The sequence below is a fragment of the Pseudophryne corroboree genome, chromosome 5, assembly GCF_028390025.1.
Source record: "Pseudophryne corroboree isolate aPseCor3 chromosome 5, aPseCor3.hap2, whole genome shotgun sequence".
Lineage (NCBI taxonomy): Eukaryota > Metazoa > Chordata > Amphibia > Anura > Myobatrachidae > Pseudophryne > Pseudophryne corroboree.
This window is the reverse complement of record NC_086448.1, coordinates 533,996,898-534,015,139: the sequence shown is the minus strand read 5'-3', so window position 1 is coordinate 534,015,139 and position 18,242 is coordinate 533,996,898. Positions and strand designations below refer to the sequence as shown.

Below are 18,242 nucleotides of genomic sequence, written 5' to 3'. Positions count from 1 at the left end.
CCAATAGCATGACCACTTTCCAAGAGAGAACTTATTTTTTTTTTAAAGAAAATAATAAGGCTATACTGCACCGAAATGAAGCCTAACTGTAGGCCTGCATCCACACCGGCTTGTAAGTATGGATAGGACCGACCTAGCTGAAAGTCTTCCGTAGGAACCATCCTGGATTCACACCAAGACACAGAATTACGCCAACCACGGCGGTAAGGCTTTCCCGTTACTTCTTTCCTAGCCTGAAACATTGAGGAAATGGCTTCACTGGGAACATCCTTCTGGCTTAGGATATGGCATTCAACCGCCACGCCGTCAGACGCAGTCGCGGTAAGTCTTGATACACGCCCTGATCTAGTTGTAACAGTTCCTCACGAAAAGGAAGAGGGCAGGAATCTTCCATGAGCAAATCATGAAAAACTGGATAGCAAACCCTCCTTGGCTAGATCAGATCCGAGAGGATCGCCTGAACCTTTGTTCTTCTTACGTTTATCACCTTCAGAAAAAATGAAAGAGGAGAGGCCACATAGACCGACTAAAACCACCCACGGTGTCACAAGGGTGTCCACTGCTATAGCTTGAGTCCTGAAACAATATCCCTGAGGCCTCTCGTTGAAGCGAGACGCCAACATGACCAATTGCGACCCTCCACAAAAAGTTGTCACGTCTGTGAAAACTTCTCGATAATGACTGCATTTTTCCCGGATGGAGATCGCGTCAGCAGAGGAAATCTATTTCTCCTTCGCTTACCAGACTTTTCGACCCACGGCAAAACTGTGCATCTTCTGCCATTGCTGCTTTGCTCCTTGTTCCGTCATATCGGCTTACTTACGCCACTGCTGACAAGTGGTCTGGCAGAACTAACATGGGCAGAACACGAAGAATACGTTCGTCAAAAATATCTCTAAAATCAAGAAAGCTTATTGCAGACAAGCTTTCCAACTTAACCTTAACCTCTGGAAATACGTCCCTTGCAAGGACTGCTCCCCAGCCTCGGAGATCTGTATGCACGGACACCAGGATCTAAACCTGGATCCCGAACTTTCATCCCTCTAGAAGGAGAGAACCGAGCAGACACCACAGGAGTGATGTCCTGGCCTTTAGGATTATATTCCGGTGCATGTGCAGGTGAGACCCAGACCACAATTCCAACTGGCCCCTTGAAAGCCACTCTGGCAATAGACCTGCTCACCAAAACAGGCCTCGTAGGCCGCACCCATCTGTTTTAGTAACAGCACATACTGATGAAGTGTCCCAGCACAGCTGATCCACTCTTTCCACAGGAAAAACACCGAACATTAACCGGTCAGTATCTACTCTGAAACCCACCTCCGACAACTGTGTCGGTGGGAACAACAGCCAATCCCTGTGTCGAAGAACAGTCAGAGAGAAACAACGATTTGCACCTTTATACAGGGACAACCGGACAATGTCCTGAACCTGACGCACCTCTGTATGACGTAGCGTACTACCTCCCCCCCATCCAGAGGGGAACGGCAAGATCTATTAGAAAAATAGTAAGGTGAACAACCGTAACTCAGAATGCTCCCCTTTTGGATTCTATAAATAACTCACAAGTCTTAGTCTATTCCTGGACTAACTGAAATTAGTAGACGAGTGCTCACCGGAGTGGGAACTAGCCAGATAGACTCAGCGACAAGTGGTGGATGTGTTGGAAACAGAAAACGACATCCCCTTCTGCGAACCTACCAAGGCTGCAGAACTCTTACCTTTCAACCTTCCACTGTCCGCACAGAAAAGGAAAAAAGAACGGTATCGAACCGGTTAAAACGACTGCATCCCACAAAAGAATGCGTCACCAACCGTTGTGAAGGAGGCTAACTCAAGAAGTTAGGCTTACCAGTTGTATCCGCCGAGAGTGACTGAACAGAGGGCTCACCAAACAGCTGTATACCTCCCTCGAGTATCTCTCGGAGACAACCTCAGCATTTTCCCCGGCTACACCTCCTGCTGTCACGCGGCAGCCTGCTGCAATGTTATAAAGTAGAATCAACATAAGCAAGCTTACCCACTCTGGGTAGGGTAATTCTATCGGATGCCTACCCGAATACAACACTCCCTCATGTGCATGCAATGCAAATAAGGCCAAAGTATAGAAATAAAATATCACTTACCTTCCTGTGTATGATCCTTTGCGACCGGGCTCTGCGTCGACCAGGAGTTGACTGCCGTAATGATCTCTCCGCGTCGGGAAGATAATAATATTCGGACTCCTAGAGAGGATCGAAAACCAACTCGTCACGGCCAATCTAGAGCTTAATCAACAGAGCGATCAGCACATGAGAAGAATACCATTATCTCAGCATTCATGGATATACATAATGTAATACACAATAAAACACACATATCCCAACCATGCATATATAAACATATATCTACATATATACACATATAGATATAACCTATACGCAAGTGGATTGTCCAGACCCGTCAGGTCCCTAGTGACAGTAATGTGTTGTGAATATGTGTATTACCATGTACTGACGTGCCCCCGATGTGGATCTACCAGGAACGTTATGGTCGACAGAAACGGAGTAAATGTCGACAGCAAGGAATAGTAAGCGGGCAAAAAATAATAAGAATCTTGGAACCCCGAGGGGTCTGAGGGAAGCATACATATACAATTTCAATAACACTCCCCCCACATATATATATATATATATATATATACAAATACAGGTACAAGGCAATAACAGCCTGTTAATTTTTTTACCCTGGAAGTACCGTTGATGCCGACAGGGCATCCACAAGCAACTGTGTCTCCCCTAGCGCGTTTACTTGTTTTCAAGCACACAAAACCAACCTGCTAATACTTAATTTTTCGAATCAAGTACCGCCAAGCGTCGGCGAAGCCGACAGTTATCCCCACAGCAGCTTGTGACAAAGCCCTCACACCTGTCGACATATGTCGACTAACCGATAGTAGGTAATAAACAGGGAAACAGTGAATTTATGTATCACAACAAGGATTATGTGTCCATTATTAAACATAATGCTATATGACACCCATATAGCATTAAAAACACTGTGCCCCCCCTCCTTCTTACTATACAGTAAATCCTGGTGGGGACCTAAGGAAAATGGTGCTGACTCCTCTGTGAGGGCTAAGCTCTGCCCCCTCCCGGCGCGCTTAAGCCCGCTCAATTATATAAACATATAAATATATAATACACTAAAAACTAGCTGGGGACCCTATATACAGGGGGTAACCCCCTGTAAAACTTACTTTTTGTCCCAACGCAGCCCAGGGCTCCCCCCCCTGCGCCCTGCACCCACGGAAGCCGTTGGTGTGTGGGAGCTATGGACCGAAGACACCCGGTGTCCGGGTATGTTCCCCCGCCCGGGATCCTGTCATAAATGCCGCCCAGGGCGCTCCCCCCCAGTGCCCTGCAGGCCGATGGAGAGCGGGAGCGGAGAGCGCAGCGCTGCCGCTGCTGCTCCCTCCCGTTCGCGGCGCACTGGCGGGGCGGGCACCGAAGCATATCACCCTGCCAGTGATTTCATCTGTTAAATGCTGCCCAGGGCGCTCGCCCTCCAGCGCCCTGCAGGCCCGGTGGAGTGCGGGAGCCGGGAGCGCAGCGCTACCGCTGCTGCTCTCTCCCGTTCACGGCGCACTGGCGGGGCGGGCACCAAAGTATGTCCCCCCGCCAGTGAAGTACACGTTGGTGTGTGGAAACCTGAAGCGCAGCCCTACCGCTGCTGTTACCTCCGTCACTGAAGTCTTCTGTCGTCACTGAAGTCTTCTTTTCTTCCAATACTCACCCGGCTTCTTTCTTCTGGCTTCTGTGAGGGGATTGACGGCGCGGCTCCGGGAACAAGCAGCTAGGCGCACCAAGTGATCGAACCCTCTGGAGCTAATGGTGTCCAGTAGCCGAGAAGCAGAGCCTTTAAACTAAGAAGAAGTAGGTCCTGCTTCTCTCCCCTCACTCCCACGATGCAGGGAGCCTGTAGCCAGCAGGTCTGCCTGAAAATAAAAAACCTAACAAAGTCTTTCAGAGAAACTCAGGAGAGCTCCCCTAGTGTGTGACCCATCACTCCTGGGCACAAAGTCTAACTGAGGTCTGGAGGAGGGGCATAGAGGGAGGAGCCAGTTCACACCCAGTTTAAGTCTTTATAGTGTGCCCAAGCTCCTGCGGATCCGTCTATACCCCATGGTCCTTTTGGAGTCCCCAGCATCCTCTAGGACGTATGAGAAACAATTATTAACTTTTAAATGTTTTTCATGTCTGAGTAATGCTGGGTACACACAGATATATCTACAGATCAATGGATCTGCAGATATATCTACAGGTGGATCGGGCAGTGTGTTGTGCATACACACTACCCAATTCGTCGTGATTGACGTCACAAACTGGGCGGGCCTTTACATGCGCCTGGCCAGATGCGCTATCAGTCACAGCTGGCTTGTGCAGCAAGTGTACGTGCACACAGCACGATGCAACGATACATCTGTAGATATCTCGGCCAACGGCTGTACTGCAGGGACAGCGCAATATGTCTGTGAATGACGTTGTTCACAGACATACTGCTGGTACACACTGCCCGACGGACCATTGATATATATCGGTCCCTCAATTGAACGGCCAATATATACACCTTAACAGGTTTTCAGGTAAGATAGAAATTATTTACTTTGTGCCTAGATATAAACTTTGCCATTTTTCTCACATGCCAATGAGATGAAGCTGTGGTACAGGAATTGTTGACAATAATGGAAAATTCTTGATTAAGAGCAATAATGCTATGGTTGTGTAAAATGCGCTGTTAACTATGCATGCATCGTGACTATAAAGGTATTGAAGGACACTACAGCTATAAATAACTGAAACTGAAGAGGACTCCAATGATAAACTAAGCTACATATTTGTATACATGCTTAAAGAAAAATCCTAAAAGTGAGATTGCTTAAGGGCCATACACACTAGAGGATATGACCAATGTGAAAGATGAACAATGTGGATATGAGCAATTTCCACACTGAGCTTTGTTTCAAACGATCTGAACGACGAACGATCTGCTATGCTGGGATTGATGGAATTGAGCTGCATGCATGGACGATTGACAATCTGCTACCAACGACCACCGCGCATCGTTGATCGTTTGCTGTGTACACACTAGAACGATATGAATGATCTGAACAATCAGATTGTTCAAAACAGTCGTTATCGGTCATATCTTTGAAAAATATCCTCTAGTGTGTATGGGCCTATAGTCTTTATCAATGTAATAATATTTGCAAATTATACAGTTGCCTTTAAAAGACTGTAAACTGCCAAATGTATGTTAAACTATTTTTTGGCTAACAAAAAAATGTGTATTGGGTACCTTATAAACTAGTATAGTAACTGAACCTAGAGTTTTGCATTGTGAAGTCAAAGAATATACATTGCATCTTCATAATGGACAGAAGAGATTAACATACTACATATCAAAGGAAACCAAATCTCCACGTGTGCAGAGTTCTTGTGCTTCCTTTTAGGGAGAACTCACGAGTACATAGCCATCCAGAAAGTTTAAATTATTAAAACAATCTATGTATATATATTCTAAACAATATAAAAATATGAATTTGTTCTTCTTCACATGAACCAGGTAAAAATTATGTAACCCCTGGGTATTGTAATATGTTTGATCTGTAAAATGCCTACCACAATTAGTGTGCCCAGAAGTTTTAAGGGATTCCATTGGCCACTTATGCGAATGCAGGTAGACAGTTTTACTAGCTTAAACACATCCACAGTGAGTCGTAATTAAGAAAACTCAACAACAGCCTGATTATCCCCGTGTTCACAAAGTCACCCTAGCACACAAACTTTTGTGCTACGCTTGAGTGTGTGCATCAAAGATGAATGCCATGCATGCCGTATCCTAGGTCGATATGCATATTTATCAAAGATGAATGCCATGCATGCCGTATCCTAGGTCAATATGCATATTTATCAAAGATGAATGCCATACATGCCGTATCCTAGGTCGATATGCATATTTATCAAAGATGAATGCCATGCATGCCGTATCCTAGGTCGATATGCATATTTATCAAAGATGAATGTCATGCATGCATATCCTAGGTCGATATGCATATTTATCAAAGATGAATGCCATGCATGCCGTATCCTAGGTCGATATGCATATTTATCAAAGATGAATGCCATGCATGCCGTATCCTAGGTTGATATGCATATTTGTTTATCTTAGATCCAGATCACCTAAATAAAATAACATTAGATTTACAGTATGCCAGTCATATAATGCAATTATCAGCCCGATCACAGATTATCAGCGGATTGAGCCGAACACTGCATAGTGTATATTGCACTGTGCATTAGGTATCATTTTACAGATTAAGAAAACAATAGGAAGTAAAAGACAAAACAATTGATAAACATTACCTTTCTGTGGCTCTTCCGGACTAGACAGCTTTTTTTGTGCTTCCTCAATTTTATCTACAATAAAGCAAAAGTATTGAATATTAAATGCAAAGCCATAAATTACTAGAAATAAACGGGATGTAGTTAATTTGCCGGCAGTCAGAATCCTGGCGGTCAGGATACAGACGCCAGAATCCTGACTGCTGACAATACCCGACAGCCACAATCCCAGCTCACATGGGCTATTCCCATTTGTGGGTGTCCACGACACCCATAGAGTTGGAATAGAACCTGTGGTGAGCACAGCAAGCCCCTAGCGTGGTGAGCACAGCGAGCCCATAAGGGGACTCTTTGCGCTTGCCCCGCTGCCGGCATACTGATGCCCTGGATGCCGTTATCGATATACAGATGGCCGTCATCACGACCGTCGGTAAATCATACAGAACCCAAATAAACATGTTGACAAATTATGAGAAGATAAACCACGTACATTAAACAAATAAGGAAATAGTAGCAAGAACATGGTGAAAACATATTTTATTATTTTAAAAGAATTGAATTAAACTTCCCAAATTAAAGATTAGAGCTGAAGGTTTTGTGAATTAGCAAAGGGTAAAAAAAGAATTGACACTAGTACAGGTTGAGTCTCCCTTATCCAAAATGCTTGGGACCAGAAGTATTTTGGATATCGGATTTTTCCGTATTTTGGAATAATTGCACACCATAATGAGATATCATGGTGATGGGACCTAAGTCTAAGCACAGAATGCATTTATGTTACATATACACCTTATACACACAGCCTGAAGGTCATTTTAGCCAATATTTATTATAACTTTGTGCATTAAAAAAAGTGTGTGTACAGTCACACAATTCATTTATGTTTCATATACACCTTATACACACAGCCTGAAGGTCATTTTAGCCAATATTTATTATAACTTTGTGCATTAAAAAAAGTGTGTGTACATTCACACAATTCATTTATGTTTCATATACACCTTATACACACAGCCTGAAGGTCATTTAATACAATATTTTTAATAACTTTGTGTATTAAACAAAGTTTGTGTACATTGAGCCATCAGAAAACAAAGGTTTCACTATCTCAATCTCACTTAAAAAAGTCCGTATTTCGGAATATTCCGTATTTCGGAATATTTGGATATGGGATACTCAACCTGTATGTGACCGGTACATTATTTTGCCCATAATTTAAATAAAAAAAATAAAAAAACACAACAACTTGTATGACATATACATTATTTTATAGTGAGAAATGTAGTGAAAATAATAGGTGGATTTTTATTACAAAGAAAAACATTTAATTTTAAATATAATATTGCAAAATAATTTTATTATTACTATTTTATTCTACAATGCTACGATTACACATTCACACCTTAAAAAGTTCAGTCTACAAGAGGTGACTGAGGACCAAACATTGGGTAGTGTTGTAAGAGGAACTTGGAAAAACACTAGTACTGGCATTAATCTGATCTAAGAGGACTTTTTCTGTTTGTTTGTTTGTTTTTGAGGTTTTCAAATATATGAAACACTATTCCCAATCTCATCGCCTAACATTATGGAGTATAAGCTCTTTACTGCTTTATCTAAATATACTGTAGTGGATCAAATTAAGGAAAACACACACTGTGGGCCCCGATTCTGATTTGGGAGTAAGGCAAATACAGCAAATACAGTAACTGCACCTGGACAAACCATGTTGCAAATACATTTATTATTTTTGCTTGCAGGGTAAATACATTTTATATCTGCCCCAACGGCAGTCCAACATTGTTTTTCCAAGGTGCACAATTACATTACTTGCTCTTTCTTGCTTTACTCCCACCTCAGAATCAGGCCCTATGTGCCTCAGTGGTGTGGTCACTAATACGGGGTGAATTGATAGCTGCATTGTGAATTTTAGTGTAGTTCACAAAGCGTCTGCATCTGCTGTGTTTAGGCAAAGGTTCCTCTTTTTATCCTCACTACAAAATGTTCAACTGATAACAAGACTTTTTTTTTTTTTTTTTAACAGTTGCAGTCATAGAAGCCAGTAGGTGGCAGGCTGATGAGTAGTTGATATAAATCATAGTACAGGTGGGATTTTGAATTTTGGATAAGGGATACTCAACCTGTACCATAAATCTCAAAAACGGCAGAGATTAAATTGGAAACAACAGAGTGTATAAAAAGTTCAATGTGAGACTGTATTCTGCACCCTCTTCTCTTCTAACAAATTCTAAAATACATTAAAAAGCAAGGTGTATCAATAGTTTTTACAAGTACGTCCATTGTGGTGACTGAAAGGACATGGGGTAAGTTCTGGGGCTGCAGATGACGCAGGTAGAGGCAGATAACAGACTCAGCTGCTTTATATATACTGCGCGCCATCAGAAAGGCAGGGTCCTGTGCTCACCCCTCCCACACCCTGCACAGGCCATGCCCAGATCCTCAGGCCAGCTGCTGGTGGCTACTGGCTTCCTCTTCCCCCAGACTGGCCAGGAGCTGTGCCGGTACTGGTGTCCTTACACATACTATATTGGTGCATATAGTGCAGCATCATTATAGCCTGTCTATTACAGAAGGGTATGGGTCATTAGGTCGATAAGATTTAGGTTGAAAGTCATTAGGTCGACATGCATTAAGTCTACGTGTACTAGGTCGACATGGTTTTTTTTACTTTTTTTGGTGTCGTTTTCTTCGTAAAGTGACGGGGGAACCCGAATTACTGCACCGTGTCCCCTCGCATGGCTCATGGCTTCTGGTCGAGGTTACTATTCCCAATCGTAGCCCACGTGGATCGTAAAGTATGAAAAGTGAAAAAAATAAAATAAAAAATGTGAAAAACTCACGTCGACCTTTTTCCATATCGACCTAGTACATTTTGACCTACTGACCTAATGCATGTTGACCAATAGTGGTCGACCTATTGACTGTCGACCTAAGTGCTATGTAAACAAAGATTAATAAAAAAATGCCGATTATTTCAACCCAAATGATCAAAGGAAATTTGGAGAGTTGCCTCAGCAACTTTAGTGGGCGCTTGCCAGCAACAAAAGTAAAAGCAGAAAATTGTAATTACATATATGGCTAGGTGTATATCATTTATCCACTCACCATGCGGCTTATTGCAGGCTGCGCAAATTATTGGTTTCTTTTGCGCTAGTGCAGATGCACACTGTGAATGCTTCCTCCACAAGTTACTGTTTTAACCTAATTACTGCCAGCAAAATAGACTTATCAGTAAATGAGACAGCAAGGATATAAGAATCACAATTTTAGTGACCGCTTAATGAAAATACTATGCAGTTTTTGGCACAAGGTTACTTGAATTAAGCAAAAAAAAAAGTTTATGGAAAGTTTCTGAAACTGGATAGCACTGAAAATATATAATAATAATAATTTTATTTATATAGCACTCTTTCTCCAACAGGACTCAAGGTGCTTTACAGACATGCAAAACAATGCACATAACATAGAAGATAAGTAATACAGCAATAGACACGCCAAACAAAGAAAAACCTAGACTGCACTGAGTAAGCATAATGCAGGATTTGTGTAGGCATATTGGGTAATAACTTCGGGTATGGATTGACACAACTTAGGTCGACCATGGAAGGTCGACATGCATTAGGTAGACATGGTCATTAGGTCGACAGGTCAAAAGGTCGACATGTGTTTTTGGACTTTTTTATGGTGTCATTTTCTTCGTAAAGTGACAGGAAATCCCAATTAGTGCACCGTGTCCCCTTGCATGGCGAGCGAATCGGGCAGGTTACCGTTTCCAATTGTAGTCCACGTGGATCGTCAAGTATGAAAAAGTAAAAAAAAATAAAAAAAGTGAAAAACTCATGTCGACCTTTTGACCTGTCAACCTAATGACCATGTTGACCTAATGCAAAAAAGAAAAAGAACACTTTTGCAGGTACCCAACGGAAGGGGGCAAATTGGAACAATTTAAAAAAATAAAATTATGAATGTCCTGGACTCATAGGAGAAAGTACAGGAGTCGGGAGAATGTCTGGAGCACACTCAAGTCTGATGGAAATGACCTGCCCATGCTGTTCTCATGGCAGAGGTGTAATGAGGCCACATAATGATCCTGAGCTTTTTCTTGATGTTGTTCAATGTCTAACTGTTTTTTTAACTGTTCATTTTCAAAACGCTAACAGATAGGAACGCTTTGAGTATCTGAACGCACAGCTCGTACATGCACAGCTGTTCATGGCTGAATATACTATGCTAAATTAACACAGGCTACATGTGAGGCAATGTCCCGCTAATCAAAAGGTGTTATATTGCATAGTGTTGTGCCTATATAAGCGCGGGTGGTCTTCAGTATGCCGACTGACGGGATCCCGGCGCACAGTATACCGGCGCCGGGATCCCGACAGCCGGCATACCGACACTTATTCTCCCTCGTGGGGGTTCACGACCCCCCTGGAGGGAGAATACGCGCCACCGCGCCCATAGCGTGGCAAGCGCAGTGAGCCCGCAAGGGGCTCATTTGCGCTCGCCACACTGTCGGTAAGCCGCCGGTCGGGCTCCCGGCGCCGGTATGCTGGTCGGCGCCGGTATGCTGGTCGCCGGGAGCCCGACCGCTGGCATACCGTAGTGAACCCATAAGCGCACATCCTTTTGGCTGAGTGTTTTCTGTATCTGATTTGTGTACGCTTTAGTACTACTAGTGCTTGTGTGTAGAACACTACTAACATATGGACATGGTTCACCTTCAAAAGTAATTGGATGCTTGTGAAACCTTTTAAAATATTTTTTTTTAAGAGCAGTCATATTCTTACAAGTGAGTTTTGTAAAAACCGCTGATGCCTGCAGCAAGTTAATCTGTAACAGTGTAGTTGTTATAACTGACAATGGCATCACTCCTAAGCATCAGAACACTGCTTTACGGTTATCAAACCTAATCCTCCTAATTCAGCTGTTCTAAAGGTATTGATGAATACGCTGGAAAAACATGCCCATGATTATGTAGATACATATGGAAGATCTCTTCTATCAGGTAGTAAAACGTTTTGGGCTATTAATCAGTGCAAAGCTGTATTTGTGGTGATTATTTGTTTCAAAGATTATCCTGTAGCAGTGGCACCATAAACATACCAAAGAGAAGCTTGTCCTAAACACTAAAGTAACAACATGAAGTGTGTGTGTGTGTGTGTGTGTGTGTGTGTGTGTGTGTGTGTGTGTGTGTGTGTGTGTGTGTGTGTGTGTGTTTTGGGGAGTTGAAAGGGCAAGTATGGGACTGGAAAGTATTTTTTCATCAAATACACTATTGCAAATCTACATCATAAAATATTTCAAATTGATAAACCAAAAAAAAAAAAAAAAACCCAGACATTAGTGCTACAGTATTCCATTTAGCAAGCTGACAGTGACTGCTACAAAATTTTTGAATTATAGTATAGTTACTGTGTGTGTGTGTGTGTGTGTGTGTGTGTGTGTGTGTGTGTGTGTAATATATATATATATATATATATATAAATAAAATAGATAAGGGGCGCAAGGAATAATATATGGTTGTAGGCTCTTTTAATAAAAGTATATGTATACATACACCTTAGTTAGGATATTGCAGCTCAATAAATCGATAATAGCGCTCCCGGACAGCACCAGAGAAGAACAGCTAGCCGCCGCTTATCAACCGATCCCAGCCTGGATGTTACACTGTGAATATGGAGCTTTTGAGCTGAGGAGATGATAAAGGAATGAGATACGATCGCCGGTAATTTAATATGCATATGAATGTAAGGAGCACAAATATCGAGCGATGACGTCCTGTAGCCACACCCCCTGATGAAGTCTGTGTGATGAAACGCGTTGGCGTTGTAGCGAGACACTGAATGTATATGTCACCTTTGCTGTCCTGACTGTGTGTGGTCCCAGGCTGGGATCGGTTGATAAGCGGCGGCTAGGGGTTCTTCTCTGGTGCTGTCCGGGAGCCCTATTGTCAATCTACTGAGCTGCAATATCCTAACTAAGATGTATGTATACATATACTTTTATTAAAAGAGCATACAATCATATACTTATTACTTGCGCCCCTCATCTCTTTTTTCTACATGTACACAAATAAGCCCATACGGCTTTACTTGGAGGAGGTGGCAGGGGACAACTTTTCAGTGAACAAGGTCCAATCAGGAGTTTGAAAAACGTATCTGTAAATATATGGACTAATTTGAAGTTGCGCGATTAATCCATTGCTAATATATATATATATATATATATAGTATTTTATATTGAATACGGTAGAATACAGGTAACCAATGGAGGGACTGACAGAGTGGATCTGCACACGATGAACGTCTAGCAAGGAAGATTAGCCTTGCAGCTGCATTCAAATTGGATTGTAGTGGTGAGAGTCTTGTTTTGGGAAGACCAGTTAGGAGACTATTGCAATAATCAATGTGGGAGATAATCAGTGCATGTATTAGAGTTTTAGCAGTGTCTTGTGTAGGGTATGGTCGTATTTTGGATATGTTTTTTAGATGCATGTAACATGATTTTGAGACAGATTGAATGTGGGAACAAAGGACAGATCAGAGTCAAGGATGACACCTAGGCAGCGAGCTTGTGGGGTAGGGTTGATTGTCGAGTTTTCAACAGTGTTAGAGATATCAGGTTGGTAACTACTATTGGCTGGTGGAAAAATAATTAACTCTATTTTGGAAATATTAAGTTTGAGGTGGCGAGATGTCATCCAAGATGAAATGGCAGAAAGGCATTCATTGGCACGGCCCAGTACAGATAGAGACAAATCATGGGAGGATGGGTAGATTTGAGTATCATCTGTGTACAGATGATACTGAAATCCAAAAGAGATGATTAGTTTACCAAGAGGTGAGGTATAGATTGAGAAAAGCAGAGGGCTTAAGACTGAGCCTTGTGGTACTCCAACTGAAAGAGGTAGCGAAGAGGAGGGGGAATCAGAGAAACGGACACTGAAAGAGCGATTAGATAGGTAGGATAGGATCTAAGAAAGGGCTGTGTCTTTAAGACCTAGGGATTGTAGTGTCTGTGAGAGAGTGGTCAACAGTGTCAAAAGCAGCAGACAGATCTAAAAGAATAAGAAGTAATGGCCTTTAGACTTCGCAGTGACCAAATCATTAACCACTTTTGTCAGTGCTGTCTCTGTGGAGTGTTGGGAACGGAAGCCTGACTGAAGTGGGTCCAATAAGTTGTGTGAGTTAATCAAGTTTGTGATTCAAGTGTAGGCAAGTCTCTCGAGTATCTTAGAGAGGCAAGGGAGCTGAGATGCATCTGTACTGTTACTATGATATATATATACATATACAGTGTGTGTATATATATATATATATATATATATATGTATATATTTATTTTACTCACACACAAGGCCATTAACCAAACTACACCAACGTACACCACTTCACTTATCTCAAAATATCTCCCAGCCCGACCTCTTCGCTCTTCACAAGATCTGCGTCTCTCACTACTCGCTCATTACACTCATTACTCGCTCCCACTCACAACTGCAGGGTTTTCTTTGGGCTGCACCCACTTTGTGGAATGCTCTACCACACACAATAAGACTCTCCTCTAGTCTTCAAACGTTCCCTGAAAACTCACCCCTTCAGGCAAATTCCAGAACCGCCCACATAACTTTTATAAACTTTCCTACCAAATTGCATCCACTCTGCACAGTCCACACATATCCTCACATCTTCTCATTCTTCACTTTGCCTTCCTCCCGACCACTGTTCATCATTGCTGTGTGACCAAATCATACAGGCCACCTTTGCAATCTGGTGGACAACTATTAAATAGATAACACCTATCCTTGTGAATTTGCTGCCACTATATAAGAAACTGTTAATAAATAAATAAATAAATAAATATATAAATAAATAAAGCAATGGTATATTAGTTTGATGAAAGATGAAATGGAGAGATAACGAATGCACTTCTGCAGCCTAATTTTGCATGTGTGCTAAAGTGTTTTTTGCAAATATTTTAAAAAAATCAATTTAAATAAATGTAAAAATGATTTAAAAAAAAAAAAAGAATGTTTGATTTCTTTTGATTATAAGATGTATTTATTTCATTTTAGTTAGCGAACACATATTTGGTTTCCCAACATACATTTTAGATAGTTACATAAATTTGGGATTATGCATATGGAATTTAATGACCAGTTTGAAAACAACAAAGGGCAGATCAATTGTGCATGTTTCCTATTATTCCTTTTTTGTGTGTAACCTTCAGAAAATAAAATCACACGTAATCCAATATGCTACTTTTACAGAAAATTTCTATTCATCCTGAGGGGTAGAAAGCATAAGCAACTAAAAAACATATACCTGCAATAACATACCATTTAAGTTACATTTCTCTGTTCCTCTAAAGCAGGGGTGGGGGAACCTCCGGCCCGCGGGCCGTATAAGGCCTGCAAAGCCGTTTGTTCCGGCCCACCCGCTTGTGTCAAACCAGCTGCCGGTTCGTGAGCCAATCAGAGCTCGCGGACCGGCAGCCAATCAGGAGCCGCCGCTGTCGGTCCATGAGCTCTGATTGGCTCACGAACTGGTGGCTTGTTTGAGGTCCTACATGCCACCGCCGCCGCCTGACATAGCCGTGCTCTCCTCCCTGCCCCCCTGACAGCTGAGACCCCCAGCCGGATGGAGCAGCAGCGGTGAGCAGCACAGTAGGGTGTGTGGGAAAGGGGGGGGGGGGGGCACTGTGGAGGAATTTGTATACCTGGCACTTTGGGGGAATTTGTGTATCTGGCACTGTGGGGGCATTTGTATACCTGGCACTGTGGGGGCATTTGTGGATCTGGCACTGTGGGGGCATTTGTATACCTGGCACTGTGGGGCATTTGTGGATCTGGCACTGTGGGGGCATTTGTATACCTGGCACTGTGGGGGCATTTGTATACCTGGCACTGTGGGGGCAATTGTGTGTCTGGCACTGTGGGGGCATGTGTGTGTCTGGCACTGTGGGGGCATGTGTGTGTCTGGCACTGTGGGGGCATGTGTGTGTCTGGCACTGTGGGGGCATGTGTGTGTCTGGCACTGTGGGGGCAATTGTGGATGTGGCACTGTGGGGGCATTTGTGTGTCTGGCACTGTGGGGGCATTTCTATACCTGGCACTGTGGGGGCATTTGTGGATCTGGCACTGTGGGGGCATTTGTGGATCTGGCACTGCACTGACATGTGTATCTGGCACTGCACTATAGGGGGCATATGTGTATCAGGTCCCATTTTAATTGGCCACACCCATTTTTTGGCGCGCGCACTCAGTACCTCTAAGGGGCAGGGTAAATTATTAAGTTGAGAATTTTTGTATGGCCCCTGAAAGATTTTATAAATATCCAAATGGCCCTTGGTAGAAAAAAGGTTCCCCGCCCCTGCTCTAAAGCATGGGTCTTCAACCAGCTGCTGTGGAACTACTGCCTCAGTCTTAGCATGCCTTAATAGCAAAACTGTGGCAGGGCATGCTGGGATGTGTAGTTCCACAGCAGATGGAAGGACACAGGTTGAAGAGCCATGCTCTAAAGCAACTCTTTAAAACAGTCCTTCAGCAGAGCAAAGGTTAAAGAAAGTCTTACCACTAGACTACTATGTATAGTTATAGTCGTAGATAAGTAACTGATTGTAATGCTGTAAGTAACTCATACAGTATATTACATTCATATCACTCCAGAACTGTATCTGCCTGTGATGAAGACACATTTGCCATACGTAAATATAAGCATACTGATTAAACTGTATATGCAAAACAAGATGATGCAGAATTTAATATTACAGACGATGGGCCTGATACCGGGTCGCACGCCGTATAATTTTTCAGCAGTTGAGCGAGTTTCTTCTATTGCACGTGCAAGAAAACACCTAAAAACTCCTATGGCGCATGCATTACCCATAGTGTACACATAAAGGTGCTGTTGTGATTAAGAAGCACGGTAACAGAAATGTCTTTGGAAAGTGCTGGGTCTTCCTAGGTGTTGACAGGGAGATGGATAAATAGGGGCAACATCAACAGATGTTCCACTTCCTCTGATACGCATGGATCTACATCAGGGGAGGAAAGTTGCAGACGGGTGACTGCTACAAGACACGGTCAAGTCTGTATCCACCACTGAATCAAGCCCCATATATTACAATATAGTATATTATTTACTAATGCTGTGACTTTAAGGTGTTTGCCTCAGTAGAGATCCTATAGCATCGCACTAGCTAGCTCATAAGGACAAGGTATGGGGAAAAAAATAATAAGAATTTACTCACCGGTAATTCTATTTCTCGTAGTCCGTAGTGGATACTGGGAACTCCGTAAGGACCATGGGGAATAGCGGGCTCCGAAGGAGGCTGGGCACTGTAGAAAGATCTTAGACTACCTGGTGTGCACTGGCTCCTCCCACTATGACCCTCCTCCAAGCCTCAGTTAGGACACCGTGCCCGGACGAGCGTACACAATAAGGAAGGATTTTGAATCCCGGGTAAGACTCATACCAGCCACACCAATCACACCGTATAACTCGTGATATGAAACCCAGTTAACAGTATGAAACAACCGAGCCTCTCAACAGATGGCTCAACAATAACCCGATTTTGTTAACAATTACTACGTACAAGTATTGCAGATACACCGCACTTGGGACGGGCGCCCAGCATCCACTACGGACTACGAGAAATAGAATTACCGGTGAGTAAATTCTTATTTTCTCTGACGTCCTAGTGGATGCTGGGAACTCCGTAAGGACCATGGGGATTATACCAAAGCTCCCAAACGGGCGGGAGAGTGCGGATGACTCTGCAACACCGAATGAGAGAACTCCAGGTCCTCCTCAGCCAGGGTATCAAATTTATAGAATTTTGCAAACGTGTTTGCCCCTGACCAAGTAGCAGCTCGGCAAAACTGTAAAGCCGAGACCCCTCGGGCAGCCGCCCAAGATGAGCCCCCCTTCCTTGTGGAATGGGCATTGACAGATTTTGGCTGTGGCAGGCCTGCCACAGAATGTGCAAGCTGAATTGTACTACAAATCCAACGAGCAATAGTCTGCTTAGAAGCAGGAGCACCCAGCTTGTTGGGTGCATATAGGATAAACAGCGAGTCAGATTTTCTGACTCCAGCCGTCCTGGAAACATATATTTTCAGGGCCCTGACCACGTCTAACAACTTGGAGTCCTCCAAGTCCCTAGTAGCCGCAGGCACCACAATAGGCTGGTTCAGGTGAAACGCTGACACCACCTTAGGGAGAAACTGGGGACGAGTCCTCAATTCTGCCCTATCCATATGAAAATCAGATAAGGGCTTTTACAGGACAAAGCCGCCAATTCTGATACTCGCCTGGCCGAAGCCAAGGCCAATAACATGACCACCTTCCACGTGAGATATTTCAGATCCACGGTTTTTAGTGGTACAAACCAATGTGATTTTAAGAAACTCAACACCACGTTGAGATCCCAAGGTGCCACAGGGGGCACAAACGGGGGCTGAATATGCAGCACTCCCTTTACAAAAGTCTGAACTTCAGGTACTGAAGCTAGTTCTTTTTGAAAGAAAATCGACAGAGCCGAGATCTGTACCTTAATGGAGCCCAGTTTTAGGCCCATATTCACTCCTGCTTGCAGGAAATGCAGAAATCGACCTAGTTGAAATTCCTCTGTTGGGGCCTTTTCGGCCTCACACCATGCAACATACTTCCGCCATATGCGGTGATAATGATTTGCTGTAACCTCTTTCCTAGCTTTAATAAGCGTAGGAATGACTTCCTCCGGAATGCCCTTTTCCTTCAGGATCCGGCGTTCAACCGCCATGCCGTCAAACGCAGCCGCGGTAAGTTTTGGAACAGACAGGGCCCCTGCTGCCGCAGGTCC

At 43.3% G+C, this 18,242-nt stretch overlaps 1 protein-coding gene across 9 annotated transcripts in view; it reads right to left on the bottom strand.

Moving 5' to 3' along the window:
• Positions 1-18,242, bottom strand: part of HIVEP1 (HIVEP zinc finger 1) — a 578,844-nt gene that overhangs the window by 170,054 nt on the left and 390,548 nt on the right. For 6 of the 9 annotated variants that reach the window (XM_063923170.1, XM_063923174.1, XM_063923171.1 and 3 more), the window contains 2 exons: positions 6,405-6,458; positions 2,127-2,225 (listed from right to left, as the gene is read on the bottom strand). In XM_063923170.1, the coding sequence (XP_063779240.1) occupies positions 2,127-2,225; positions 6,405-6,458 (153 nt within the window). The remainder of the gene's footprint in view (positions 1-2,126; positions 2,226-6,404; positions 6,459-18,242) is intronic. The other 3 variants (XM_063923175.1, XM_063923177.1, XM_063923178.1) reach the window with 1 other exon arrangement.